This window comes from Telopea speciosissima, chromosome 5, assembly GCF_018873765.1.
Source record: "Telopea speciosissima isolate NSW1024214 ecotype Mountain lineage chromosome 5, Tspe_v1, whole genome shotgun sequence".
In the NCBI taxonomy this organism is placed as follows: domain Eukaryota; kingdom Viridiplantae; phylum Streptophyta; class Magnoliopsida; order Proteales; family Proteaceae; genus Telopea; species Telopea speciosissima.
The window spans coordinates 28400107-28427522 of NC_057920.1; the positions used below are offsets into that span (position 1 = coordinate 28400107).

Genomic DNA, 27416 nt, shown 5'->3' on the forward strand with positions numbered 1-27416 from the left:
GGTTTGGTAGAAACTGTTTGATTCTTCGTTGGATCCAATTGAATTAGGAAATAGATTTGGATTAGGTTACAGTTTCTGGGTCTTGGCTTTTAGATTTCCCGTTCCTCTCCTCTTTTGACATTTTAAAGCTGTTTGGTATCATTAGGAGAGGGGATTTGGAAAATGCAGCAGAGATTGAAGCAGCAGCAGCAACAAGCCTTGATGCAGCAAGCGTTGCTTCAGCAGCAGCAGCTATACCACCCAGGCGTACTTGCCGCTGCTATGACGCAGGTTTGGTCTTTTAGTTCTCTTTTATTTTCTTAATACGAGGCTTTTCCCTTTTTTAATGTGTCTGTTTCTGGGTTGTTATGGAAAACAGAAAAACTGTTTGATGGAAATAGCTTCTTTTTCAGTACCTCTGCAGTTTTAATGGTTTGTTTTTGAGAAAGATTTGATTTATTTAATTTCTTTTTTCCCTAGCCTTTTTTATTTCTTATGAGGGGAGGGGGGTATCTGCTTTCTTTCCTTCTCAATGGTGATTATCTTGGTTGTTTGATTCTGAGCAAAACTCTTACTTTCTTAACGCATTTTTTTGGGCAAGGTTGTATCTGGAAACTGATAATTTTTCCGGCTTTGCACAATGTCAGTTTATTAGAGTTGCGTTTTTACTAAGATGAATTGCTATATTGTTCACACATTGCGCTTGTCTGGCTCTGTTTTACATGTCTGTTTTAACCTTTATGCCTTTTTAGAGTTCTTATTGCTTCAGGTTTTTAGCTCTTTGTTGATTATTCAGTTTACTTTGCCCGAAATGTTGTTTCACTTTCTGTAATATTTAATGTTTATCGTAATAGGGAAAGGAGTGACACACCTTGGCTACCCCACACATGGAGCTGCAATGGCATGATATATTTGTCAATGTTCTGTGTATTTTGCATGTTTGTTGGAACCTACACATCTGATGAATCCAAACTCATATGACAATAATCTGCATTTGGGCTGTATGAGACCTAATACCAAATGACATTTTGTGTTTCTCATGTAAGATCTGTTCTAGGTTTCTTTATGATAATATATGGCTAAATGACAAGGGTGTTCAGTGTTACACAACTGCATGATAGCAAATGCTAGTCCGTTAAATGTTTGGTTTGGTGGATTAATTATTAATGGATCCAGCAGTGAAGGTCTTTGATTTATTCCCTTTTGGTTTTTAGGTTGTTTCTCTTGAGTAGGATTTGTATTGTCTTATTTATCTTGTCATAGCATTTTGAATTGGTCTAGTATTTTCTGCTTGGTATTGCATTAGAATTCATTTAACTTTGCTTTGAGCTACTGCAGCTCCTTATTTTCTTCTCTTTGTTAGCTTTAGGGCATGGGATCTTGGCCAGAATCTTTTATTATTTATAGGACCTACTTTTTGTTTTTGGAAATTTGTTTGGACTTTCTAGGACATCCTCTTTCGGTTTGTTAGGAATTTTTTCTTTTGGTTTCTTCTTTTTTACTTTTATATTTTGCAGATGGATCCGGTTCCAAGTGGAAATCTGCCTCCTGGGTTTGATTCATCTACATGCCGCAGTGTGTGAGTGCTATGTAACATTTTCTTCTTTTAGGGAGAGGCTCTTCTTGGGTTTTTCTTTTCCCTTCTTTTCCTCTTTATGCTTTTGGGGCATGGGTTGTGAACACATTATTCTAAGAGATTGCTTGAGAGAAATTTTACTGTCATTTGTTTCTAAGACTTCTTGTCCAAGAATGGGCTATTCTACTTTCTAAGAATTCTGTTTCCTTCCCATTTATTTTGTGGCTTCATAAGCCATTGATTAATTAACATGGAGTTTGGAAGTGCTAAATAATATGGCATACCTTTAATTTTCTCAGCTATGTGGTTGACATCCTAGGTGTTTTTTTTTCGTGCTGATTAGTTCTGATTGTATTTGCTTTTCAGGTATGTAGGAAATATCCATGTCAATGTCACTGAAACCCTTCTTGCTGAGGTTTTCAGTAGTACCGGCCCACTTGAAGGATGCAAGCTCATTAGAAAAGAGAAGGTTTGATTAGTAATTACTGAAGCCCATTTAGTTGATGTTTTATTTTGCATATAATTTACTTCTATTTAATCTAATGAAATATTGAAGCCAGTCACTCCATTGCTTAAATATTTGGACTAGTATTGGTATTTTTTTAAAAACCATTAATTTAATTGGTGTTGCTGAACTGGCTGTACCATTATTCTAGCTCAAGCTTCTTAGGTGGTCTGGTATTCTTAGACCCTACTTTAAGGCTTATTTAACTTCCTTCCATCAAGTAAACTTAGTATTTTCTGAGCTTTGAAGGGATAGATTGCATACCATTTGACATTATCCCAAATTAGTGGTCAGATTGAATTTTGTATGTATTTTGCTTTCAATCTTTATGTCATAGAGGGCTCCAATTGTGGGGTTCTTCACCACAGCCCAAGTTGTTCAAATGTATCAAAAAAACTATATAGATCTGATTCAGAATATGATAATATATCAGTGAGATGTGGATCATCCTGGTTTCTTTTTAAACCTCAGGTTTATGAAGTGATCAATTGAAAATTTAATGTTTAAAGAACTAGGCATTGAGGAAGGGATGTGATTGGGCTGGGCTAGGTCAATCATCAGTTGTCATGTTCGGTTTAAAGCTTGGGTGGTTGGTTAGCACATATGGGACTGAATTATGAGCTGCCCTAATGTTTCATAGCAGCAATTAAGATGCACATTGAAACTGAAAACATTAGGGGAGGAAGTGGATTCTCGGGCGTAGTGGCAAAACTGAAAAGAGGGGGAGCCCATAGCATTTTCCTGCTAAAAGAAAAGGGTTTAAGGTCTGTTGGTCCTTCTCCCCATTTCTCTTCAGTGTTGGAGATGTTTCCTCTATGACAGAGCCAGCTTGCTGGAGTTTGGAAGAAGATTAAGGTTGGACTGGTACTGCAGGTGTCACACCTCTAATGAACTGATGATACAACTTGTTCAGTGAGGGTAGAGAGACCAAGTTACAAATCTTAGGGACACCCTACGATGTTTTCAAGGAATCATTTGGTTGAAGATAAACTTAGATTAGTCAAAGGTAGCTGAAACAAACATTGGGGGTTGGGAATTGACCCCTTATGCTTCTATTTTAGGTTGACCTGTGGAAGTGTGGCTTATCAGGCATTGGGGTTTTTCCTGTGGACCTTTTTAAGAAGTAAGATCTGTGTCCTGGGATCCAATTATTGAGAAACATTCCAAAATTTCTTGCCTTTCGGAAGTGGAAGTACATCTGCCTTCTTGGGGGAATCACTTAAATTAAATCCACCTTGATCTCACCTTGTATCTCTCCATAATTTTTTTAGGTTTGCAAATAAAGTGGCTGCTGACAATGAAAAGATCATGCTAAACTTCCTAACTGAACTTGGTGACAGGAAAATTTCATCAGCTGGGAAATGGTTTGTTAAATGTACAGAGCTGGGGTGCTAGTAGTAGGCAACATTTTTCTAATGAACACTTGTACCATTGAAATGGTTGTGCAGATTTCTGAGTGACTGATCTTTTTGGTACTCTGCTTTGAACAAAATGTGGGTTGCAGTTTGATGAATGGGATACAATGCTGAGAGAATTAGAAATTTGGAAGAACATTTGATGCAGGTGCACATCCATGGTTGGACCATCTTCGCTTGATCTGGAAAGCCAGTGCAAGGCGACTAGGTCCAAACCTGGTTTTATGGTTCAATTGGGCTGTCTAGGATACTTTCTATTTAATGAGATATTATTTCATATGAAGTTTATTTAATTCTTTTTTTATTGGTGCCAGCTACATAGGATTGAGAGTCCAAGTTAGCTTGGAACTCTATTTCTAGTCTTAGAGTTTGATTTATATTGTATTTTTCTTTTTGTTCCTGTTGATGAGTCAGATAAGACTTAAAATTAACTTTTGTTTTCAGTTATAGGATAGGTTTAGGATTTCTTTTGCTTAATTCTATATAACAACATGTACCAACGATTCTCTGGAGATATGGAATATTAAATGAAATTTTGGTTTGGTGCTGCTGCTAAGAGTTGTGAGTTTGTGCTCTCTTCCTTCCCTCTCTCCTCTGAATTTCTCTCCCTTGTCTCAGTTACAGTTCTTCTTCCTTTATTTTACTTTCTTTATTTCTAATATTATCTTCCCATCGAAACGAATCTGGTCTTCCGCGACCTGTTCTTGTCGTAAAGTTAAAGACAACCCAAAACGTGATTGTTTTCTTTAATGTTGAGAACCGTGGGATTGGAATATTTTCTTTGTCTTTACGGTTTTATATTTTTCCATTTTACTATTTTCCCCTTGGGCTATAATTATCAGTATAAATAAAGACCTCTGTCATTAATGACAAGTTACATCATTCCTAAAATCTCTAATTCTGAACTTGGTAACAGAGCCCGAAACCCCAGAAAGTTTTTTTGTCCTTCGCGTTGCTCTTCTCCACCACCACCACCACCCATTGGGGGCCACCGCCTCCTCGTCTAGCATGGTACACGAAACCTGAACCATTCTCTACTAGCCTTTCTCTTCCTGCGCCTTCTTCCATTTTTTCCGGTGTACCGGATTCACTGCCATGACCCTGCCTCTGATCGGCTCACCTTCGTCGTCTGCCACGACCCACCTTTATTGGTTGCGCTCCTCGCTTGCACGGCCGAGCCTTGCCTGCTCCGCCGCGACCCTCCTCTGTTGCTGCGCCTGCTCTGCTGCGACCCACCTCCTGGTTGCCACGCTTCCTTCGCTGCAAGCTGTGACCCCCTTGGTTTCCCTCACTGCTGCCGCCACGACCCCTTGGTCGTCGTGCCTTCTTCTGCCGTGACCCTCCCTTGGTTGTTGTGCTTCTCCGCTGTGACCCTCCATCTTTGGTAAAGGTTTAGTTAATTGTTCGTCCCATCTCTCTCTTTCTTCTGTGTTAAATGTTCCCAATCTATGTGCAAATTTATTGTCTATTTATCGCCTGACTACTGAGTTGAATTGTTATGCATTTCTTTTCTACTCATTGTTTGTTTCAAGATCTGGTGATGGATGCAACGATTGGGTATGGTCGAGTCCATGATGGTCTCTACTGCTTGGAATCTCCATCATAGTTGTCAAGGCGTTGACTAGGTGACGTCTTGGTAGACTTGGGCGCCTTGGTCGGTTGCCTATGCGGTCGCCTTGGCCGCCTATTTGGTGTCACTTGGAATTTGGACCCTCTCCACCGCCTTGGGTCATCGAGACACCGTGACAACTATGATCTCCACCAACCACACCTCTCCCGTCTTCTGCTCACACTCTTTATTCTGATAGTGTATTGACCAAACTTCACCATTGGCATCGCTGCTTGGGACACACCCTAGTTTTCACATTTTACGTTCTTAATTTCTGGATTTGGTTAAAATTTGTGGTTTAGAACAACTTCATGTGGAGATGTTTTCCTTATTGCTGCCAGTCTTCTAGGACTGGATGGTACCTTTCAACAGTATCTTCTCTCCCATGGAATTCTTTCCCAGACTTGCTGTGTTTGGACTCCAGAACAAAATGGCATCACTGAACGGAAAAACCGTCTTCTCCTGGATGTGACCCGTGCCTTGATGTTCACTATTGGTGTCCTTAAAACCTATTGTGGAGATGTTATCCTTACTGCTGCCTGCCTCATTAATAGGGTTCCCTCTAGTGTTCTTAATTTTAAAACACCTAGTTCTTTCCTACTGAATCCCACAATTGCTTCTTCTCTGCCTCCCAAAATATTTGAGTGCATTTGCTTCGCCCACAATTCTTCTCCCTCGTTCCAAACTGGATCCTCGTGCTATTCAGTGCATTTTTTTGGGATACTTGACCTCTCAGAAGGGTTACAAATGTTATCATCCTCCTCATAGCCTCTATATCACCATGGATGTAACCTTTCATGAGTTCGAACCGTATTTCATGACACCTCTTTAGGGGGAGAGTCTTGAGGAAGAAGAGTTGTCTTTACCCACTCTAGTAGTTGATAGTCTACCTGTTCCACTACCTGTTTCTGTTCAGGGGAGATTGGGGAGACCTCGGTCCGAACCCCTCCTATTGTTCTAGATTTGATAACTTACACTCGTACCAAGTCCTGGCGGAAGGAAATCATGGACGGTTCTCAACCATTACCCATTGTGGCACCTTCACCAGATATGCCCTCACCATCAGGTAACATCTCTCCTATTATTAATTCTGTACCTGTTATTGCAATGCTCCTGATGACCGCCCCATTGCTCTGAGAAAAGGGGTTCGTGCATGTACCCAACATCCCATTAACCATTTTATTTCTTCTGAGTCTTTATCACCCATTTATCGGGCCTTTGTTTCCTCTTTGTGCTCTGTGTCAATTCCACAGGATTGGAAGGAAGCCATCAACAATCCAAAGTGGAAGGCTGCCATGATAGAAGAAATGCAAACCTTAGATAAAAATAGTATCTAGGAACTTACTCCTCGCCCTGTGGGGAAGAAATTAGTGGGCTGTAAATGCGTAGTCACAATCAAGCAGAGAGCTGATGGCACTGTTGAGAGATACAAGGCACGCTTGGTCGCAAAAGTTTTCGCCCAAACTTATGGGATTGATTACTAAGAAACCTTCACCCCTATAGCAAAGATGAACACAGTATGAGCAAGGTACTAAAACTCGGAACTCGACCCCATCTCGACCTTGGGAAAAGAGTTGGTGCATTTTGTTTTTTTTGAACTCGAAACCTCAACTCGGTGGGTTTTAGACCTAGTTTGGGTCTGAAACTTGGTATTCAGTCTATTTTAGGCCATTTAAACACAATGGCATTATCATATTCTGCAAAAACAAAGTCCAACTAGGACTTCTATATTAGACCTTAAGTTGGTAGGCGACGATGTACTAAAATACCCTACTCTACACATAAATGACATAATTTAGTAATAGAAATCAAGCAAAACATTCAAGTAATAGTAAAACAACTTTAAGCATTATAAATATCGTTGCATTGGGCTCCAACTTCTCAATAACATTTTGAACTGCCACTAACAAATCTGTGTCTAGCCTAAGATTATGCGAGTACTGATACTTTGGACTCAGATAGTATGCTGGTAAAGTGGAAACCACAAATATAACTTGTTAGTGATTTAATGTTTTTGAGTTTTTGAATATGTAAATGTAAGTATGTTGAAGTGTTGAACTCACCAGCTTTATGCAATGGATGGCTCAAGTGATTCTCCCACCGCTCATCAATGATGTTAACGTATGACCTTGCACTTCGGGGTATGGTAGCTCTGATCATTTCCTTCATCTTTTGAAGGGCAACATAAATGTGGGGTTAGGTAAGGTTCTTCTCTGTATCAACCATCCTTAGTATTGCCACCACTGGCTCTAATATGGTAACAACTTATGCAAGTCCTGCTAGAATTAGTCACTTGCAATGGTCTCTTGTGCTGCCCTTCGTCTGAAAGCTTTTTAATGCAATGTAATTGGTGGCAATCGAGTGACACCAGGTCTCACTAAATCGCCGTTGCATTTTTCCCTCAACATGGCTAAAGCACAACCATGGTTATATGCAAATGTGGTCACTTGTTTTGCCCTCTTGATCATACTTGCCACCAAAGTTTTCTTCCCCATGTCCTTGAGCATTAGATTAATGGAATGTGCTGCACACGGAGACTAAAAGAAGTGGTCTTCTTACTCTTCTTGTTCATCAACTTCTCTCTAGCCTTTTTAAAATTAGAACTGTTATCCGTCACAATTTGGATAACGTTCTTTGCTCCTATATCATCATCCACCACTTGCTTTAGTTCCTTATATAAGTATGATGCATCTTTTATATGCTTCGATGCATCGACAGACTTTAAGAATACTGTCTTCCCATTGCAACTCACCATGAGATTGATAATGGACTGTCTAGTAGGTCCAGTCCAACTATCAACCATAAGGGTAACCTTATACATCTCCCACCTTGGTTTCAGACCTTCAATGTACGATTTCAGTTCATCTACCTCCTTAGGCAAATATACATTATATAATTCGTGTGGTGTGAGCCCCTTCCATCCTAGGCTAGCCTTCCCTGCAGCGTCAAGGAATGAATGAATGATAGTATGTTCCCTGTGCTTCATTTGCGGGGATGCCATTGTAGAACATGAACTTGCTAAAGGCTTCCGTGCTTCCTCTTGTTTACCATCAAACACTTGCGGGATGGTTGGCTGGTGGGCATCTTGTTGCCTAAAAATAGTTGGATCCTACTAAAAATGGGATCTGGGGAATGTACTCGTAGCGGGTTGGGGATGGTGGGATATAAGGATTCTTTCTTGTGCCAGTGCTTATCCTCTCATCTTGTTGCTCTGGTGCAGCTGAGCCAGATCCACCAGCTCCTCTTCCTTGCTCATATGCTCTCATATTCTCAAAATGAAAACTGTCTACTCTTTGCTAAAGTCTGCTGGTACATTCTCCACTCAGCCTCTGATTCGAACTCACCATGTGAAGCTCTATATTTAGTATCATCTCCCCCATGTATCTCTACACCAGGCCTCTCTAGCATTGCCTCATCAAATTCTCTTTGTTGCCTTTCCCTCTCAGCTTTCTTTGCTCGTCCTCCTCTCAAGTGTTGTGCCATGGCCTGCTGTACTCGGTAAGGAACATTTCTGTATGTGGTAACATCCGTACTTGTACCAGCCAAATGTTGCTTTCATCTAGTGGCTCTTCTAAATAGCAACTTTCCACAATAGTTACACTTAGACTTCTTTTTATCCTCAAACATCGGGACTCCATGTTGCCATGTTATATCAACATAGTCCCCCATTGTGTATCAAGTGTCTTACTTTTTACACTGTTACATAAAAAGCATATATTAGTAACTATTAGAGACTTAAAGTAATGTATTAAAGATTTAAAGTATTGTATTTGTAACTATTAAACATAATGTCAAGCTACTAGAACAATCAAATAGCTTTCTCTTATGTATCCCCTAACCCTAATATTTATTTCTTAATTAAAAATAAAATTTAGAATTTTTATTAAAAATATTTATACCTTAAAGTATAAAACATTATATTGTAATGATGTATTTGACACTATTTGAAGTTGGACATTATGTATATATGTTATACATAATTTTCCAACAAAAACGGGTATTTTTCCTTAATATTATATATTTTTTTAAATTTTAATAATATAGTTATTAATTCTGAAAAAATGAAATAATTTTTTTAATGGATGAAAAAACAAAATGACTCCATGAGGTGGTAGAGCATCCCAAGTTGTCTAACATATATGAAAATCACTTTCAAACAATCACTATTCATCCTATTTTCTCATTTTAAAAAAAAAAAATTATTTTATTTTGCAGAAAATATAATAAAAAAAATAATAACAGGAAAAAATTTGGACTCCATAAAGTGATAGATCGTCCAAAGTTATTTAATATATCTTAAAATGACATGAATTTACAAAGGTTTGAACAATTTTTTTTGAAAAAAATAGATTTGGAGAAAAATAGTTTACCTTTCAAAAATCCTTCAAATGTGAGATGAATCTTGAAGATGTGTAGTTGAATCCTTCAAATGTGCAGCTGAATCAACTCTCCGGCAAGTTATAACTTCCAATCCAGAGCCAAAATGACTCACAACCAAGTCTTGAAGTTCAAAAGGAGAAGAAAACAGGTTCTGCGCAAAACTCGATCGAGTTCTGTTGAGTTTTATCGAGTTTTGTATACTTTAAAGAGTTAGATGGGTCGAGATCTGGGTCGACCCGAGATCTCGACCCGAGATATCAATCGAGATTATGTACTTTTAAATATCGTATCCTATCTCGTCTCGCCTTCTTAAATAACCGAGAGCTTGACCGAGATCTCGCTAGTTCTCGATCTATGTAAGAGCACTATTAACTTGTGCTACCTATTTGGGTTGGAATCTCCGACAATTAGATGTTAAGAATGCCTTCTTGAATGGAGATCTTGAAGAAGTTTACATGGATCTCCCTCTTGTTTTCTCTTGTCCTTCAGCTACTGTCCATGTCTGCAAGTTGAAGAAATCCTTATACGGTCTCAAGCAATCTCCCAGGGCCTAGTTTGGTCGATTTCTAAAAGCCATGCAAAAATTTGGATATTGTCAAAGTTAGGCCGATCACAATCACCGCTCTCATTGTGTATGTTGATGATATATTGATGATATAGTGAATACTGGGAACAGTGATGATGAAATATCTCATTTAAAGTCACTACTTGCAGGGTAATTTGAAAACAAGGATTTGGGTCCTCTTCGGTATTTTCTTGGGATTGCAGTGGCAAGGTTAGTTAAGGGCATTTTCATCTCCCAACGGAAATACGTCTTAGACCTTCCTCAAGACGTCGACATGTTAGGGTGTAAGCCTGCTGATTCTCCCATTGAAGTTAATCACCAATTGTGCAGTAGTATGGGGGGACCCTGTTGATAGAGAACAGTACCCAAGATTGGTTGGGCGGTTGATCTACCTGTCTCATACTCGACCTAATATTGCTTATGTTGTGGGCATTGTCAGTCGGTTTCTTCATGATCCCATGACATCTTGAAGCAGTCAGTTGTGTACTACGATATTTGAAGTCTGCTCTTGGAAAAGGTATTCTCTTCTCCAATAATGGGACCCTTCGACTGGAAATATTCACTGATTTTGATTGGGCAGGGTCCATTGATGATAGGAGATCTACCTCTGGTTATTGCTCCTTCCTTGGTGGAAATCTAGTTACATGGCGTAGTAGTAAGAAACGATCAGTTGTCTCTCGCTCTAATGTAGAAGCTGAATTCCGTGCAATGGCATAAGGAATTTGTGAACTTATGTGGCTTAAGGGATTTTTGAGTGATTTGGGAATCTGTTTTGAAGATCTTATGCACCTTTACTGTGACAACAAGGCTGCCATCAATATTGTTTATAATCCTGTTCAGCACGACCGCACCAAACATGTGGTGATCGATAGACACTTCATCAAAGAAAAGCTTGAGGGAGGAGTGATCTGCATTCCTTGTTGGTTCTGAGAAGCAGTTAGCCACATAAGTTCACAAGGAATTTGTGAACTTATGTGGCTTAAGGGATTTTTGAGTGATTTGGGAATCAATTCTGAAGATCCTATGTGCCTTTATGCGCCTTTATTGTGACAACAAGGCTGCCAACAATATTGCTTATAATCCTGTTCATTGTTAGCAAAAACGCGTTTAAAATGGAGGTTCCTATTTTTTACTGTTTTAAACACGTTTTTCTGTATGTTTCTCAAACATACGGTAAAAAACAGCAAACGACATGCATTCCCAGTTTAAACGCGTTTGAAACACGTTTAAAACACGTTCCCATTTTTTTGGCTTTTATAAGACCTTGGACTTAACTAAACATATCTCTCTCCCGAACTCTGATCGGCCTGATTCTGTTACCAATGTAAAGATGACTCGAGGGCTACATTTTTCATGATATCACCTTCAACTCAAGGTCAATGCATGGATACCGAAAATAGAAACATGTATTTCAAACAAAATCCTCAATTTATATGAGAATAGTTTTGTTTTTTTGGTTCCCTTTTTTTGAGATATAAACGTTTAAAACCCGTACCGTCCGTTTTCCGTTTATTACCGTTCTCTGTTTTTTTGTCCGTTTTATTTGATTCTTCGTTTGCAATTTTTTACCGTTTAAAACTCGTACTTTAAGACTCCGTTTTTTTGTCGTTCCCCTTTTTGCTAACTATTCCTATTTAGCACGAACGCACCAAACATGTGGAGATCGATAGACACTTCATCAAAGAAAAGCTTGAGGGAGGAGTGATTTGCATTCCTTTTGTTAGTTATGAGAATCAGTTAGCTAATGTCTTCACCAAGGGTCTAATTGTAAGATGTTCCATCCACTAATCTCCAAGTTGGGCATGTTTGATATATTTGTATCAACTTGAGGGAGAGAGTTGAGAACCTTGGGATTGGAATATTTTCTCTTTGTCTTCAAGGTTTTATTTTTTTCCTGTTTTACCATGTTGCCCTTGGGCTGTAATTCTCATTATAAACAAAGAGGACCTCTATCATTAATGACAAGTCACATCATTCCTAAAATCTCTTATTCTGAACTTTTAACCCTTTCTGATTTTCAGTAGGGTTCTTCTAGGCATCACTATGCCTAGTGAAGTATAACGCTTCACTATTTGCCCCTTGGCAGTGCATGGGTTAGATAGAGGACCCCACATACATCTCAATGGTCAAGTTTTAGTCCAACGCAAGGAAAGTTGCTCAAACTCTGATTTTAGTAAAATGATCAAAATGCCATCAAATGGAGATTTATATAAAATACAAAATGGCATCTTTTGTAATTTTAGCTACTCATTTTAAGCTGAAATTGTACCAATGAAATGCTTGCCTTGTCCTCTATTGCATGGACTAACCCATGTACTGCCATGTGGCAAATAGTGAAGCGTTATGATTCACTAGGCATAGTGAAGGGGAGGAAACCCCCTTTCCAATAATACCCCTCCTCTCCCCTTTTATCCCTTTAGTCTTTAATTTAGTTTTTGTTGAAGTATATCGGCCATGTAGGGCTGAAGGGAATCTCGATTAGAATATTCCTATAGTCTAATAGAGATTCCTCCTATATGGTCTCTTATTGTGGTTTGTAACTAGAATTAGTCTAGTTTCTATTTTCCTAATGTGTCTATGTTTATGGATCCTAACATGATTATGAGTCCTTCCTTGTACTCTAAAGATGTAAATAAAGGCAGTGAGGGGGGACTGTTAAGTTCGACCATTAGTCTCTAAACAGTCCCCGTTTCCTCTTCTTCATGTCTTCTCTTCATCTTCTCGGTTCTGGTAGTCTAGGGTTCTGTTCTGTTACAGTTTTAATTCCCAGATTGCCCTCATAACTTATAACACTCCTTTCACCTGCTACAATGCCTATTTTGTTCCTTCCCTTGTTAGTTTGAATTTCATTAAATATGGAATTTCCATCCACTCACTGTCTGAGTTTATTATTCGAATGGGTCCATGGCGAATAATACAGAATTTCGAACCCTGGGTTCCGCATCAACACTAAAATAATTTTTCCAGTCATTAAGGGACACTCTAGGGTCAGTGTTGGTAATGGGTTGCAATTAGGATTTTGGTAACCTTTGGTGAGGTAGGTTCATTTGGTTAGAGGTTTCCTTGGTTTTTTGACCTTTCTGATTGTGTATGGTCAATTGCTTCGTTTATTGAGGTAACTCCATTTCATGTGACTCTTGGAACCTACAGTTTAAAGAATAGTTTTAGAGGGCTTTGTTATAGAACATTAAGGTTATTGTAAATCTTGGTGTATTGTCTTCATTTCTAGTGAGCATATGGATATGAGAGCATGCACCAAACATTGTGTGTGCTCTCAAAAATTTGGGGCTCAAAATTTGTGAATGATATGGAGAATAGGGAAAAATAATGTAAACTCAATCTTCTTAACTGCTGCATCTATAGTTTTGTCGTGTACATTAATAAAATTTGTGAGGCATATCTGAAGAGTGCCATCTCCTTCTCAAGTGGGCCCTTACATGTGTTCTATCATCAGAGTGCTCCTTCCGTACAATTCTCCATTTAAAATTAGAGGTTCTCTGCTGGCCAGTGCATGCTATCTGTATTTTAAAACTAGGAAGACAGCCATCATATGTTTCTAGAATGTGAGGTGGCTGTGGTTTCATGGTGCCATTATTTGGGCCTGTTTGGTTATGGTTGATGTTCACACCATCAGCAGTTAATTTTATAGTTAGATATTCTGTCCTCTCGTAGAGATGGTATTGTATGACATTAGACTATATATGCTTTATCTTGGGTGGTGTGGAATGAAAGATGGAGGGTTTTTGAAGACAAGAACGGGGAATCGGGATTGATGTCATCTGTTGGTAGATTGGGCTTGTGAAGCAAAGTAATTTAAACTTTGAAATCTTTGATGTAAACAATGGAGAAATTTAAATTCCAGCGAGTAAGGAATGTGCAAAACAGAACAGAAACCAGAAAATACTGACCTGATCTGATGATGAATAAGATGAAGCAAGAAAGAGAAGTAGAATGATATGGACCAAGTAATGCAAAAGTCGACCTCGAATCAGGGAAGTGCCAGTGAGAGATCGATTGCAGCCAGGATCAACACAATAAGGAAGAACTAATTGAATATAACTGAAATTTTATTGCTTTATTTTTTTTTACATATGAAAGAAGAAGAAGAAGAAGATAGGATCAGCTCTCTCAGTCCATCATCCTCTCACCCAGGGTCTCTCACCCACTCTCTCACCATTGCCAGTTGCCACATCTCACAGCTTCAACCATAACTCTTTTCTCTTCAATCTCTGTCCTCAGCCTCATACTCTTTTATATAATAACCCAATTACAAAGCAACTCAGTCCCAATCTAATGAAGAAAATAAATATATCTAGAAAAGGAAACTACTAATTCGTAAAACCTATAATCCTATAAAATCTAGTTGCCATATTTCTATTTTGGAGAACAAACTAAAAATAGTAACAAACTGAAATTAGAAATTTAAGCCCCACTTTCTAAATATGAATTTCTAAACTTTGGCAGCATTAAGATAGAAGCTTTCTCCACTTGATAGGCCTACAAGATCTTCTAAAAAGCATCCCCACACAAGGCAAATATGGGCTGTGACACTGTTCACATGAACAATATTGTGAATAGTGTTTGGTCTTTTTTTCCGAATATTTCGATTTACATCAACTCTCCTCATCTTGGAAAAAAAAATTCTTCCTCGAGTTTGGTAGAGATGCCGACTCTACATTATTTGGTATCAGAGCTTATCACCTCTAGGATTGATGTTAATACAAGGAAGATGAAGTCGGAAGTTCCTTCTTTTTCTGGACAGAGGGATCTATTCTTCTTCCTTGATTGGTTGGATTCTGTAGAGGAATATTTTGACTGGTACAACCCGACTGAGGACCAGAAGCTTAGGTTTGTTTACTCCCAATATACTAGTTATGCTAAACAATGGCGGAACTTCCATTAGGAGAGACTCAAAGCTAGAAGATGTTAACCTAGGACCATAGTGTCAAGGCGTCACCAAGGCGTCGCCTAGGTCTCCAGACAGATTTCTAGGTGCCTAGGCGGCTGCTGCCTTTTTTTAGGGTGCCTTGCATTGGTTTAATTGGTATCGAATTAGGATAAAAAGTCAACCCCCCGTTCAAGAACAAGAACTCGATTTTTGGCGGTATGTGAAAATTTTCAACTACAGAGGTTTTTCTCAAATCTAAAAATTCCATAAATCTTAATATGGTAAAACATTGCTAAAAACCAAAAGTACGGTAAAATTTTCATTTGTTTTGATATTTAAAAAAATATTTTCATTCAGAGCGATTTTGACAACATTCGCTCACACCAAATAAGTTCTTACCATATTATAACTCCTTCAATATAAATCAGATTTAATCATTTGTTGGAAAGCTGGTTTTGTGCTCTACCTAATACAAATAATCTCATGTAAAAATAAAATCATTTGATGAATCAAATTTCTTAGAGAACAAAAACATTTCTCTAAATCGAGAGCAGGTTAATTACTTATTGATAAGATCATATTTTCTAAGAACAGTATAAACCAATGTGAGGCTAGGTATGCCTGAAAATGATCAATTCCAAGAACATATAAACCAAATGTCTGTTTTGATTGTTTCAAACTTCCAATAGCTTGCTTCTTCAGTTCTGTTGTCTTCTATTTCTATGTTGATTTTTGATCACTTGATGTGGCTTAATATTGATTTTTGATGACTTGATGTGATTTAATGTTGATTTTTGATGACTTGATGTTGATTTTTGATGACTTGATGTGGGTTAATGTTGATTTTTGATGATATAAGGTACATATTATACCATACTAAATAATTCTAGAAAAGAGGGGAACCTTGGTCGCCTAGGCAACGCCTAGACGGGTGGCTTATCGCTTAAGCGCTTAGACACCCCTCCACCGTCTTGGGTTGCCTTGCCGCCTTGACAACTATGCCTAGGACTTGGGAAGAGATGAAGTACGAGTTGAAGAACAAGTACCTATCGGAACATATGCACAGAAAGCTCTCCCTTTGACAAGATTACCCCCAAGAGCTATTTACACTTGAAGAGAGCATGAAGCAACTAAAAGATCAAATGGCTTCTATTGAGCAAATGATTAAAGTCACATTTGGTCCCTCACCGCTCTCCACATCTAACGGATGCTACTGTGGCAGTCGTTGAAGTTTTGAATAAGGAAGAGCAACAAGAGAAGAAACCTCCAATCAATGAACCAGAACATGAAGTTGAGGTTAATGTTGAAGATGCTCTAGAAATTTTAGTCGTCAAGGAAGAGTCAACCCTTGATGTTTTGAATGTCGAGGCTTACATTGAAGAATTTGAAGCAAGCAAAGTTGAGGCAGTAGACGATGTGGAACTTGACACTACAGTTGACGAGGTGGTTGAAGAAACCACTGAGGAGACTGTGAATGACAAGGACGGACTTAAAGAGCTCGAGTTTGAATAGAGAAGGATGAAACATCAACTGAACAGATTGAGAACCACCAGGAAGACGAACCAAAAGATCTCCATGTTGCATCGAAGTTTGAAGAGGTCGAAGACACAATTGTAGAAGACCACATGGATACGACGGAAGATATTGAAGTTGATCACCTAAGTTCATGATCCCACTTGAATTTGTTGAAGAGAAAGCTCCCCGTCTCGAAGATATGTGGGATTCGCCCCCCTCTCCAGTCTCAGTTCTGGTTCAAACAGATCCCTTTCAGCCTTTGAATTAGCTACTACTATCCATTGCAAGACATGAAAATATGCTTGGGAATGGAGGCGAAAATCATTATGATTTGCTTTTTCCTGAAAATATTTCATCGTCTAGATGTCGTAGAGAATTGAGAATTCTAATTTGTTTCCATTTTTGGAATGGGAATGTTTATGAGCTGCTGGAGTATTGTTTTGGGTTGAAACTGGATGTGTACCACACCAAACTTGTCCCTAAATTCTATAAAACTCGAGGACGAGTTTCTTTTTAGTGGGGGAGAGTTGATGTAGATCAAAACATGGAGAAGAAAAGACCAAACTACTGTTCACGTTAGTGTACATGTGAACAGTGTCACAACCCCATCAAACCAAGTTTATTGGGCCAGCATTGGACCAGGTCAAGCCAGCCATTGAGCCAGCTCGGCTGTGCTTCTAGAATTCCCAAAAAGGGCTGCTCGAAATTCCCAGCAAGGAGTCTTTGACCAGGCAACTTCAACTGCTGCCTATCAGTTTGTTGCCGAGTAGTTTCTAATTTTATTAGTTGCTATTGTTGGTTGTCCAAGGCTGAAGCCTCTAGGTAGTTTCTATTTCCATTCAGTTTTTAATTTCAGTTAGTTGCTAAGTTTTATTAGTTGTTTTTTTTTTAGTTTCTAATTTTGTAAGATGGTCTGAGTCAATAAATAAGCAGCTATTGTAATAGATTGAGAATGAATTAATGAATGAGATTTTGAGGCAATTGCTTGCACTCGGTTATGGGAGAGAATCCCCTGTTCAACAGCTGAGATAGCTGTGGGTGAAAGACCTAGGACTGAGGAAGTCCAACCCTATCTTTCTATCCATCTTCTTCTACCCTTTTCTCCTTTTATTCTCCAATCAATTAAGTGTTTGATGTTCCGCTGCAACCTAACATCGATCCTACAGTAGAGTGGTTCTTACTTGAACCTCTTCTACATTACCAAGCTTATCACTTGGAACCAGATTGGAATCCCTCCAACCTTACCTTAGCATCTTCCCAAGTGTTGTTGCATCTCACAAAACATTGGAGCAAAAGCCAAGCTTTATTCAACATAAAAATTGTGAGATGCTCTTTGGCCTTTACACTATTATATAGACTTGCTGGAAATTGAAACATGATTGATTCAAACCAATCAGAATCAATCCTTATCTAAGTCTTGACATGATAGACCAGGAAATCCAACTGTGATTGGATTCCTGTTACAAATAGGAAACTGACATAAGCAAGTAAACTGGAACTCAGTTGAAAACCAAAACCACGGTGAAGTGAAAAGACCAGATTTAGGAAAATTCAGTAAGTAACAATCAGATTGATGGAATCCTAATCACCTATTGCTCGTGATGAGGACAACCAAGAATAGCCAGGATCACAGGGCTGTAACTAAACCAGAAATAAGAGAATTTCTGCAACTCACAGCAGGCTTCTCAGATTAAGTCAGAATTCTGGTCGAGTGTACCTAATTGGGTGGAGAACAACACATCCGTGATGAGGTCCCGGTTCGGTCCTGTCAACAGAATCAGAACCCTTACGAGATAGGATCGTAGGGAAGTGAGAACAGTAAATAAAACAGGGGTATTGATTGGGAGAATAGGGGAAGAAGATGGGATAGATGGTAGAGTCTCTCACTCATACCTAGGCCTCTCACCTAATATAGGATTCTCTCCTATACTGTTTCTCACAGCCAGTGTCAATAACCAGAACCAAGATTTCATTCAAATTCTGTTGTTCCATTAGCTTACAGGCAGATCCTAAGAAAAAGAGAGGATTGGAGTGTTCTAGACCTTCATTGGTACTTCCTCCTAGACTTAGTGACCCTTGCAATTCCAAGGACTTACATTTGTCCACTTTTCAAAATATTATATGAGCCTTACATTTTCAAGGTCTCTCACAACTAACAATGAGACTAACTTATTGACATTCCCAAAAACCTATTGACATCCCCAAGACTTCACAACTTTAGAGGACTAGATACAAGTAACTAGTTAATTCGTATGGGCCACTTGTCCCTCATACATGGGTTTTGAAAAAAGGCCAAGTACAATAGAAAACATAAAAATACTAAGCCCATGGTAACCACTGGTGATGTGGGAACTTTAGGAATGAAGTCTTCAACCTTGAGAGCTTTCTCTTCAAAGTATTCGGGTGGAATCACCAACTCGATGTGTGCAACGTTGCAACCATCATCAAGAGTAACAGATGTACCCAAGTTGTGTCATGTAACTTAATCGTCGACTTCTTCACCCTCCACTTCAGCTTCCATTGTAGTAGCATACGCCTTAGATTCCTCACCACTGTCGTCCTCAGTAATCTCTATTGATGGAACCAAACATAAGACATGAGTGTCATGGGTTATTATACTGTCATCATCATCAATAGGTTGTTCCTCAACCTCCTCCGTAAGAGGAAGTCCATCATAGAACTCCATTTCTGGATTGGCATCAATGGCTGCCATGATAGCATTCTTTGGGTGTTGGGGGCAGAACTTCGTCAAGTGCCCATAATTGGCTTGAAACTTGTACTCGATAGCAGTCATGTGATCACACAGTTCAATGAGCTGTGTTGTCATCACCTCATGAGATCAGCAAGTTGAAGATTTCTGGGTGCTTGTCTGGGGTTATTTGGACTTCCCTACATGCTCTGATTCCAAAATAGTGAGATCCTTGTTCGGTCCTGGCAAAAGAATCAGAATCTTTACTAGATAGGATTGTAGGGAAGTGAGAGCAATAAATAAAACAGGGGTATCTATTGGGAGAATAGGGGAAGAAGATGGGATAGATGGTAGAGTCTCTCACCTCAGGGTTTCTCACCTCATATAGGACTCTCTCCTAAACTGTTTCTCAGACATTGTCAAAAACCACAACCAAGATTTCATTAAAATTCTGTTGTCCTCCTTTTATAGAGTGGATTGGAGTGTTCTAGACCTTTATTGGTACTTCCTCTTAGACTTAGTGACCCTTACAATTCCAAGGGCTTACATTGGACTCTTTTCAAAGTATTAAATGACCCTTTCATTTTCAAGGTCTTTCACAACTAACAACGAAACTAACCTATTGACATCCCCAAAAACCTATTGATGTCCTCAAGACTTCACAACTTTAGAGAACTAGATACACTGGTTAAATTCGTATGGGTCACTTATCCCTCATATATGGGCTTTCAAATTAGAGCTATTACAATAGAAAACATAAAAATACTAAGCCCATGGCCCATATAACCCATTAGGCTACTTGATTAGCCAATTACACTAGAATTTAGGGTTATTCCAGCATGAATACTTGTGTTGGAAACTCTCCTTGGCTAATGGAGGGAATTACAAAATAGCAACTAAATAAAAATTACAAGGAAATAGAAACCCCAAAATATAGAAATCTATATTCTTAATGACTAAGAAATGAAAATAACTACTTAATCCCGTATAGGACTTAAATCCCTAATATTTGGGCTTATAGAGTTGACCCATTACAAAAGTAAACCAAAAAAAATTACACATATTAGTCCATTTTTGGTTGGTCTAGTTTGTTACTGGCTTTCTTGTTCTTCTGAACTACATCACAGATTCTCAGAGATGTGAGGTTCCATGTTTGCTTCTCGTCTCACTTGTAAGGTGGACAGGCAATCACTCAAAATCATCTGTTTCTCAACTGTTCTTTTGCCTAAATATTTGTTTCCACTCTCTATATTTAAGAAAGGCCATTACCCAGTGTTGTTCCTTCCTATGTGCGTGGGGTCCTGGGAGGGGTGAGTTTGGAGTCAGTTCTAACCTTTGACATTTTTGCGTGAAGTGGCCTCCCTCAGGACTTGAACCCTGGAATTTTCCCTGGCAGCTTGAATCTTTTACCATTGCTCTAAGCAATGGCCCCTTTTCCTACTCTGTTTATTTGATGCATATAAATTGGATAATCCCAATGGATGTGGTTAAGCCGACGAAATTCCTCTGTAGTGCTTCTCTATGAGTCTGTGAGAGAGATTAGTTTCATTGGCGATATATATTTATAGGTTGTGGTGCACATGGGTAAAGCAGAACTTGAGACCTTTTCAGCTTAAATGAATTTTAGTTGAGCCTGTGATCAGCAAAACTTTTAACAAGGATGGTATATTTTGCATAGTGGCATCTGAAATGCTTTAGGGGCATCTGCAGTGTAAGGTGTGTGCCACCCCTTGGGGGGAGGTGCACTCCATGTGACTCTTCACTAAGGCACGTGTCTTGTACACTTCAGTTCGCCTTTATTTGTTTATTATTTATTTTGTGTGTTCAGTACATTTTTGTGAGTTTTTGTGGCTTTTATGGTTGGACTGTTTTACTTGAGCAAACAATCTTAAGTTTGACCACTGCAACCATAAGGGTTTCCTGATCTTGTGCTTGTTGTCTATGAATTGTAAACTTCACATTGTATTTTATCTACTTGTGACTCTTGGATTGTTCCATCTTTTTTCTTTTGCAGTCATCTTTTGGCTTTGTGGACTACCATGATCGTAGGGCTGCAGCTTATGCGATAATGACGTTGCACGGACGCCAACTGTAAGATTCTCTATTGTATTAGCTTCAATCGCTAGGACCCTGTTTGGGCTTTCTAAAAATTTATACTGCTTATTGCGGGGGACTTGGTGCTATTACTGATCTAAATGGCTAGGGGCCCTATTTGAATGTTCTAGAATTTGTGTAGCTTCATTTGAAGGAGCTGGTGGCAAATTCTATTGTGAAAAGAGAGTTCAGTGAGAATTACCTTTTGCATTCTGTGCTCTTTCCTAGTGAGCATTACTTTGTGCCATAATTTGCGTCTTAGTGCTACAGTTATGAGACAGTAGAGTTGTTTCAATTTGTTGTCCAAAAGAAAGTACCAATTGCTGGTGGTACAACCAGGGTTTTTTATATTTTCAATTTGTTGTCCAAAAGAAAGTACCAATTGCTTGTGGTACAACCAGGGTTTTTTATATTACATTTTCATGTGGTGGTTTAGTTATGGCTTAATATGACTTTTGATTATTTCATTTGCAGTTATGGTCAGGCAATTAAGGTAAACTGGGCATACGCCAGTGGGCAGAGAGAGGATACTTCAGGTTTTTGTTTGCTCTTTTACTGCTTTTACCTATTGTTTCATTGCTTATACACTGCCCATTTCACCCCTTCTGCCTTATTGAACTGGCCTTTAATTGTTCTACATGATCATCATCATCAGGGCACTTCAATATTTTCGTTGGTGATCTGAGTCCAGAGGTTACTGATGCAACTCTATTTGCGTGCTTCTCCGTGTATCCCAGTTGTTCGTAAGTTCCTTTTATTTTTGTGTGTGAACACACTTCTTAAGCATTATTATTCATTAGGCATTTTTATTCATTGCCAAATGTGGGGTGGTAGAGGTCGGGCCTGGGTGCAACGGTAAGGTTGCTCCATTGTGACCAAGTTGTCATGGGTTTGGGTCTAGAAACTGGCGGGAGCCTCGTGCACTGGGTACACCCTTTTGCCTAATGTGGGGTGGTGTTACTTCATAAGTTTGTCTTTATTGGAGCAAGGTACTTTTAGATCTACCATTGCTAGGGGAACACGTAATGTGAATGGTCACTAATCAATTTACTGTGCAGAGATGCAAGGGTTATGTGGGATCATAAGACTGTCCGGTCAAGAGGATTTGGCTTTGTTTCCTTCCGTAATCAGCAGGTGATATTCGTATCTTTATCAATTTTGCATATGCCAAGCCTCAGGTTCCAATTTCACGACGAGGGGTGATTTCACCCATTTGGCAAAGTGAAAAATATTTTTTGCCATAATCTACAAAATCTAGTCAAAATTTGGGTAGGTCTACATATTTTGCTGTGGAACATTAGGGGATGGTTATATAAGCATTAATAAACATATAGGAGTGAGTAGATACAAGAAACAATCCAAAGTGGTTTTATGGTTTCAAAACCTAAGTACATGATTTGTCGTGCCAGTTTTGACTAATAGAGAAGGATAGAGAATTGCAACACATTAAGTTCTAAAAACACATCAGAACCTTTGATACATGATTACATTGTTTATTCTTATCATCTATTTTTGATTCGATCCCTTCAATTTTTTCTGTTGGTCCAAAGAAATAAGTTCTAATTATTTAATCATAAATAAAAACTGTTAGTTAATGTCAATAAACATATAAATGGATCATTATATGATGAAACAACATAATATTTAATTATTAATAATATAATGTATTGCGCTGTTTAATTATCCCCATAAAAGTACTGTTTGGTTATCTATTTTTTTGATAATTATATGTGAAAAATACATTCATGCTAAATTTTTTTTGCATAACTCTAATTTCATGTATTCATAGAATATCTTGTTTATTTGTGAAAAATAGACATTGTCTTCAAATTTTCTTTATTCTTTGCACTTTAATTAGTTTTTTAAAAGAAAAGAATAAAAAGGGTAAAAAATAGGATACCTAAATCAGGTTGTATGGCACCCTATTATAACTAATAATTATGTGAGTATTGAAAGAGTTTAAGAGGGTGGACTTTGGTGCAACGTTAAAGTTGCTCCATTGCGACCTAGTGGTCACAGGTTTGAGTTGGGAACAATCTCTCTGTGAAGCGGGGGTAAGGCTTGTGTACAATATGACCCTCCCCAGAGCCCACAGTGGTGGGAGCCTCATGCACTGTGTACATCCTTTTTTTTATTGAAAGAGTTTTTAAACCTTAATTTTAGGAAAAATGGGTCTTCACCAAATCTTCTTTTGATCAACTCATCCATTTTTCTGTAGTTATTCATGCATTTTTGTTGAAATTATAGAGAAAATCTGAAAGAAAATGGATCTTTCAGGAGTTACCTTTTGTGGTGAACAGAACTCTCAAAATCCCTTCCTATCTCATTGAAATCTTGTTGGTAATGATGTCAAAGAATGAAATGAGGTGGAGAAATTAGATTTGCACCCCTATTTTTTTTTGAAAAAAATTGTGGCGACAAATAGTTGGCCCATCCTACCATTTGTTAGTTCAGATTTGGAAGAAAGAAAAGTGTTAGTCTAATCAAACTGAATTCCTTGACATATGAGCATTTATAGCATTTATATCATTCTCTCAGACGCTGGAAAATAGTAAAAGTTCTGCTGAACAACATGAAATATTAATGCCTTTCTCTTGGGGCTGTTTTGCAGGATGCACAAAGGGCTATAAATGAAATGACTGGTGAGCAATGCATCCAAACACAAATTTATTTTATGCAATTTTTCTTTGTGCTTTAAGGGTGCATAGAAATATGCTACATGATGTGTTGCTCAGGTTTGAACCTCTTCCTCCTTCGCCACAGGTAAATGGCTAGGGAATAGGCAAATAAGATGCAACTGGGCAACTAAAGGAGCTGGCCTCCCTGAAGAGCAGCAGAATAATGATAACCAAAATGCAGTTGTACTTACAAATGGATCTTCAGGTGTGCATCTAGTCACTTCTATTATGCTAAGAATAGCACCTTAAATGCTGCATAGACATTGTTGCGGTATTGAGTGCTTGGTCTTGAAATATTATGAGTTTTTGTAAGGTGATGCTTCATTCTAAATGCAGCTGTGTAAAACACTTTAAAACAGTAATTGCAACTTGGAACACTAATATATTTGTAAATAATATTTATTTCGAAGGAAATAAATCTTGTGAGATAATTTGAAGAAAAAAAGAGTAAGTGGGACTGTGCTTAATCACAAAGATTTTGTGCAGAGGTATTATTTTGTCGGGGAGGCCTAATAAGTGATATTTTGGTTGTCATAAATGCTTTGTCAGATGTAGTTCTACAGTTCCTTTAAACATTGCATTTGCCTTAACTTGGGTTAAGAGGAAACCCATGCTATATATAGGTGAGGTTAGGAGTTAAGCTTGAGGAGAATGATAACAACCATTGAATGCCTTAAAGAGGATTTTGTATCTAATCTGTCAGGTTAATGTGTTTGATTTTGCAAGTCACGAGGTTCATTCCCAATACCTTCTGTGCATCTCAACCCCTTGTTCCTGCAGAAAATTATTTTCAACATTCAGGCTCCTCAAAATATGGAACTGTTTTTGTAGGCAAGGTTTGAAAACTCATTTGATTTCGCTGTTTCGGTTGGACCGAGACAAACGAAAGACCGAACTTTTAGCAAAATTTTGCTGAACAATGTATTTTTTTCCCCATGAGTTGCACTTGGCCATTTCGGGGGCAAACGGCCGAAATATGCAAAATATCGAAACAAATTGAACGAAATTTCGACGAAATGAGCAAAATTTCAGTGAAATAGTGCTTATCACGTTTTGCTTCCTGTTTAGACTTGGACGTGTCGAAACTACCAAAATATTTTAAATTTCACCAAAATTTTGCCGAGTTTTCGAACTATGGTTGTAGGAGATTTTCCGCAAGACCTTCTGTCATGATTCAAAAAGAAAGCTATTTTTTTCTCGTCTCATATTTGTTATTTAGATGGAGACTCAGTCAACACCTCCAGGTTGTTAACAGTTTACAATTTTTAAATGAGAAGTAGAAAAAGCATGGTAGATTCAGATTGAAGAAATTCTTCGTTACTAGATTGTGGCAATATAGCCATGAAGTGAGACAAGCCTGCAAGTGACGAGGACTGACTAATTATTTTGTCTATTAATTGTAGATGGAGGTATGGAGAACACCAATGAGGAGGCGCCAGAAAACAATCCAGCATACACTACTGTCTATGTCGGCAACCTTGCTCATGAGGTATTTAAAGTAAAAAGAAAGCAGAGTAAAACATGTCTATGTTTTTATGTGGTACTTGTATCTGTAGCATAATGTTTCTATTTTCACAACTGATTCGCTCTCTTCTTCCTCTTTTTTTTCTATTCTTTTGTACCCCATCCACTCCCAGGTGACTCAAACTGAACTTCATCGTCAGTTTCATGCTCTTGGAGCTGGGGTTATTGAGGAAGTGCGAGTCCAAAGGGATAAAGGGTTTGGGTTTGTAAGGTACCATACACATGAGGAAGCAGCTTTGGCCATTCAAATGGCCAATGGGAAGATAGTCTGTGGAAAGTCCATGAAGGTACAAAAGCCACTATTTAAGGATGTTTTCCATTATTGATTAGTTTTTTTTGGGTACAGGAAAGATGTATTATATTTAACCACTACCAATTAACCTCAACTAGTGAAGCAGGAAATCAATCCCATGATTTCCTGAGATCCCTGCTTCCTATTGGCAGGGGTACCACCAACTTCAGTAGCTTGTATTCATTATTCTTTTATTGTTGTTATCAGGATAAGTTTAGTTCATGATAGGGAAATGTTTTTATTGTTGCTTTCTAGAAGATCCTCATTTTAAACCAATGACCCCATCCATCCAACCTAACTGCATTCATTTGTACAGATGGAAACACATGGGTTAATTGCAATTATCATCTGATACCTTCACCTTTATTTGTTATCTTAGTTATCAGTCATGTAGCATCCTGGATAGGCCATGAAAGAGGTTGATTCTGGATTGGATACAAATCTTACACAAAGTCAGGCTTGGAGATCCATATTTGTCCTGTGTTCCTAAATGGAATAGAGAGGGTTGGAGTTTGGTGGGACTGTGTTCTTTATGGTACACTCTGAACCTTTACTGTTGGATCAACCATCTCATGGTTCATGCTCCACTAGTTTCAAATGAAGACCAGAGATTCACGTGATGCTGGACCTCTTTTTTTCCTCTCTATTAGATATTACTGGACAAAATTTCCTGACAAACCTTTCTTTGATATTAAAGGCTGAAACCTGTTGAAATAAATGTGGATTGTCAGGTCTGGGCTTGGGTCAGATGCATACCATTGCATGTATTCCCAGATGCATCTTTACTTAATTTTTTTTTTAAATTTTGTTTGTGAATGCAGTGCTCATGGGGTAGCAAGCCGACTCCTCCAGGGACTGCATCAAACCCACTGCCACCTCCAGTACCTCCCTTCCAGATCCTCACGACTCCTGGAATGAACCAGGGTTACTCACCAGCAGAGTTATTGGCTTATCAGCGTCAGCTTGCCTTGAGCCAGGTTGCTGCAGGCTCTGGCATGTCAGGCCAGGCTCTTGTGCAATTGGCTGGGCAGCACAGTCTTGCTGCAACCCAGGCTTCCATGGGTCTGAACTCTGGTGGATCACAAGCCATGTATGATGGTTATCCAAACAACTCGTCAGGCCAGCAGCTCATGTATTACCACTGACATCACGAGGAGGCAGGTGCGAGTGAGAGTGTTCACGTCTTCTAGGTGCTTTTCAATTTGCTGAATTTGTCAGAATTTTCATCTTTTTTGTTTTCAACTTTTATGTATGTTTTAAAAATATCTCCTTTCGGATGTCCCTGGACTTGGAGTTAACCATGTAAAGGTTGGGTGCTGTAATATCTATTCTCAGGTCTGACAACCGTTGTTTCATGGTTGTTTTTCTGCTTTTTTGTAGGTGTTAACCATGTAAAGGGTGGGTGCTTTTTATTATTTGCTTCTATGATAATTTTCTTTCCATTTTTTTTTTGGGATTGGAGAGCTTTAATGGGGGGTGGGGTGTTCGGGGATGGGGATAGGCCCCAAGGTGGTTTGAACTCATGACCTTTTATTTGAGGAGTTGGTCTTTTGCCAACTGAGCTGACCCCTTGGGGTAATTTTCTTTCCATTTTGTTTACTGCAATTAATTCCAGGAGTCTAGACATGTCCAAGAGATGGATCTGCCCTCGTGGAGGGGTGGAAGATCTCAACGCCACAACCACTACAGCTAGTTCTGCCACATGCA

The 27416-nt window shown here is 38.6% G+C and overlaps 1 protein-coding gene across 1 annotated transcript; it reads left to right on the forward strand.

The window, feature by feature from the left end:
• On the forward strand, positions 1 to 27077 carry LOC122661926 (RNA-binding protein 208-like). The gene is made up of 12 exons (XM_043857443.1): positions 1 to 270; positions 1497 to 1558; positions 1922 to 2024; positions 21136 to 21212; positions 21690 to 21751; positions 21871 to 21958; positions 22274 to 22349; positions 23827 to 23857; positions 23979 to 24098; positions 25297 to 25382; positions 25531 to 25704; positions 26531 to 27077. The coding sequence occupies exons 1-12, from the start codon at positions 163 to 165 to the stop codon at positions 26852 to 26854; spliced, it is 1311 nt and encodes a 436-aa protein (XP_043713378.1). The 5' UTR covers positions 1 to 162; the 3' UTR covers positions 26855 to 27077.
• Positions 27078 to 27416: the final 339 nt, after the last annotated feature.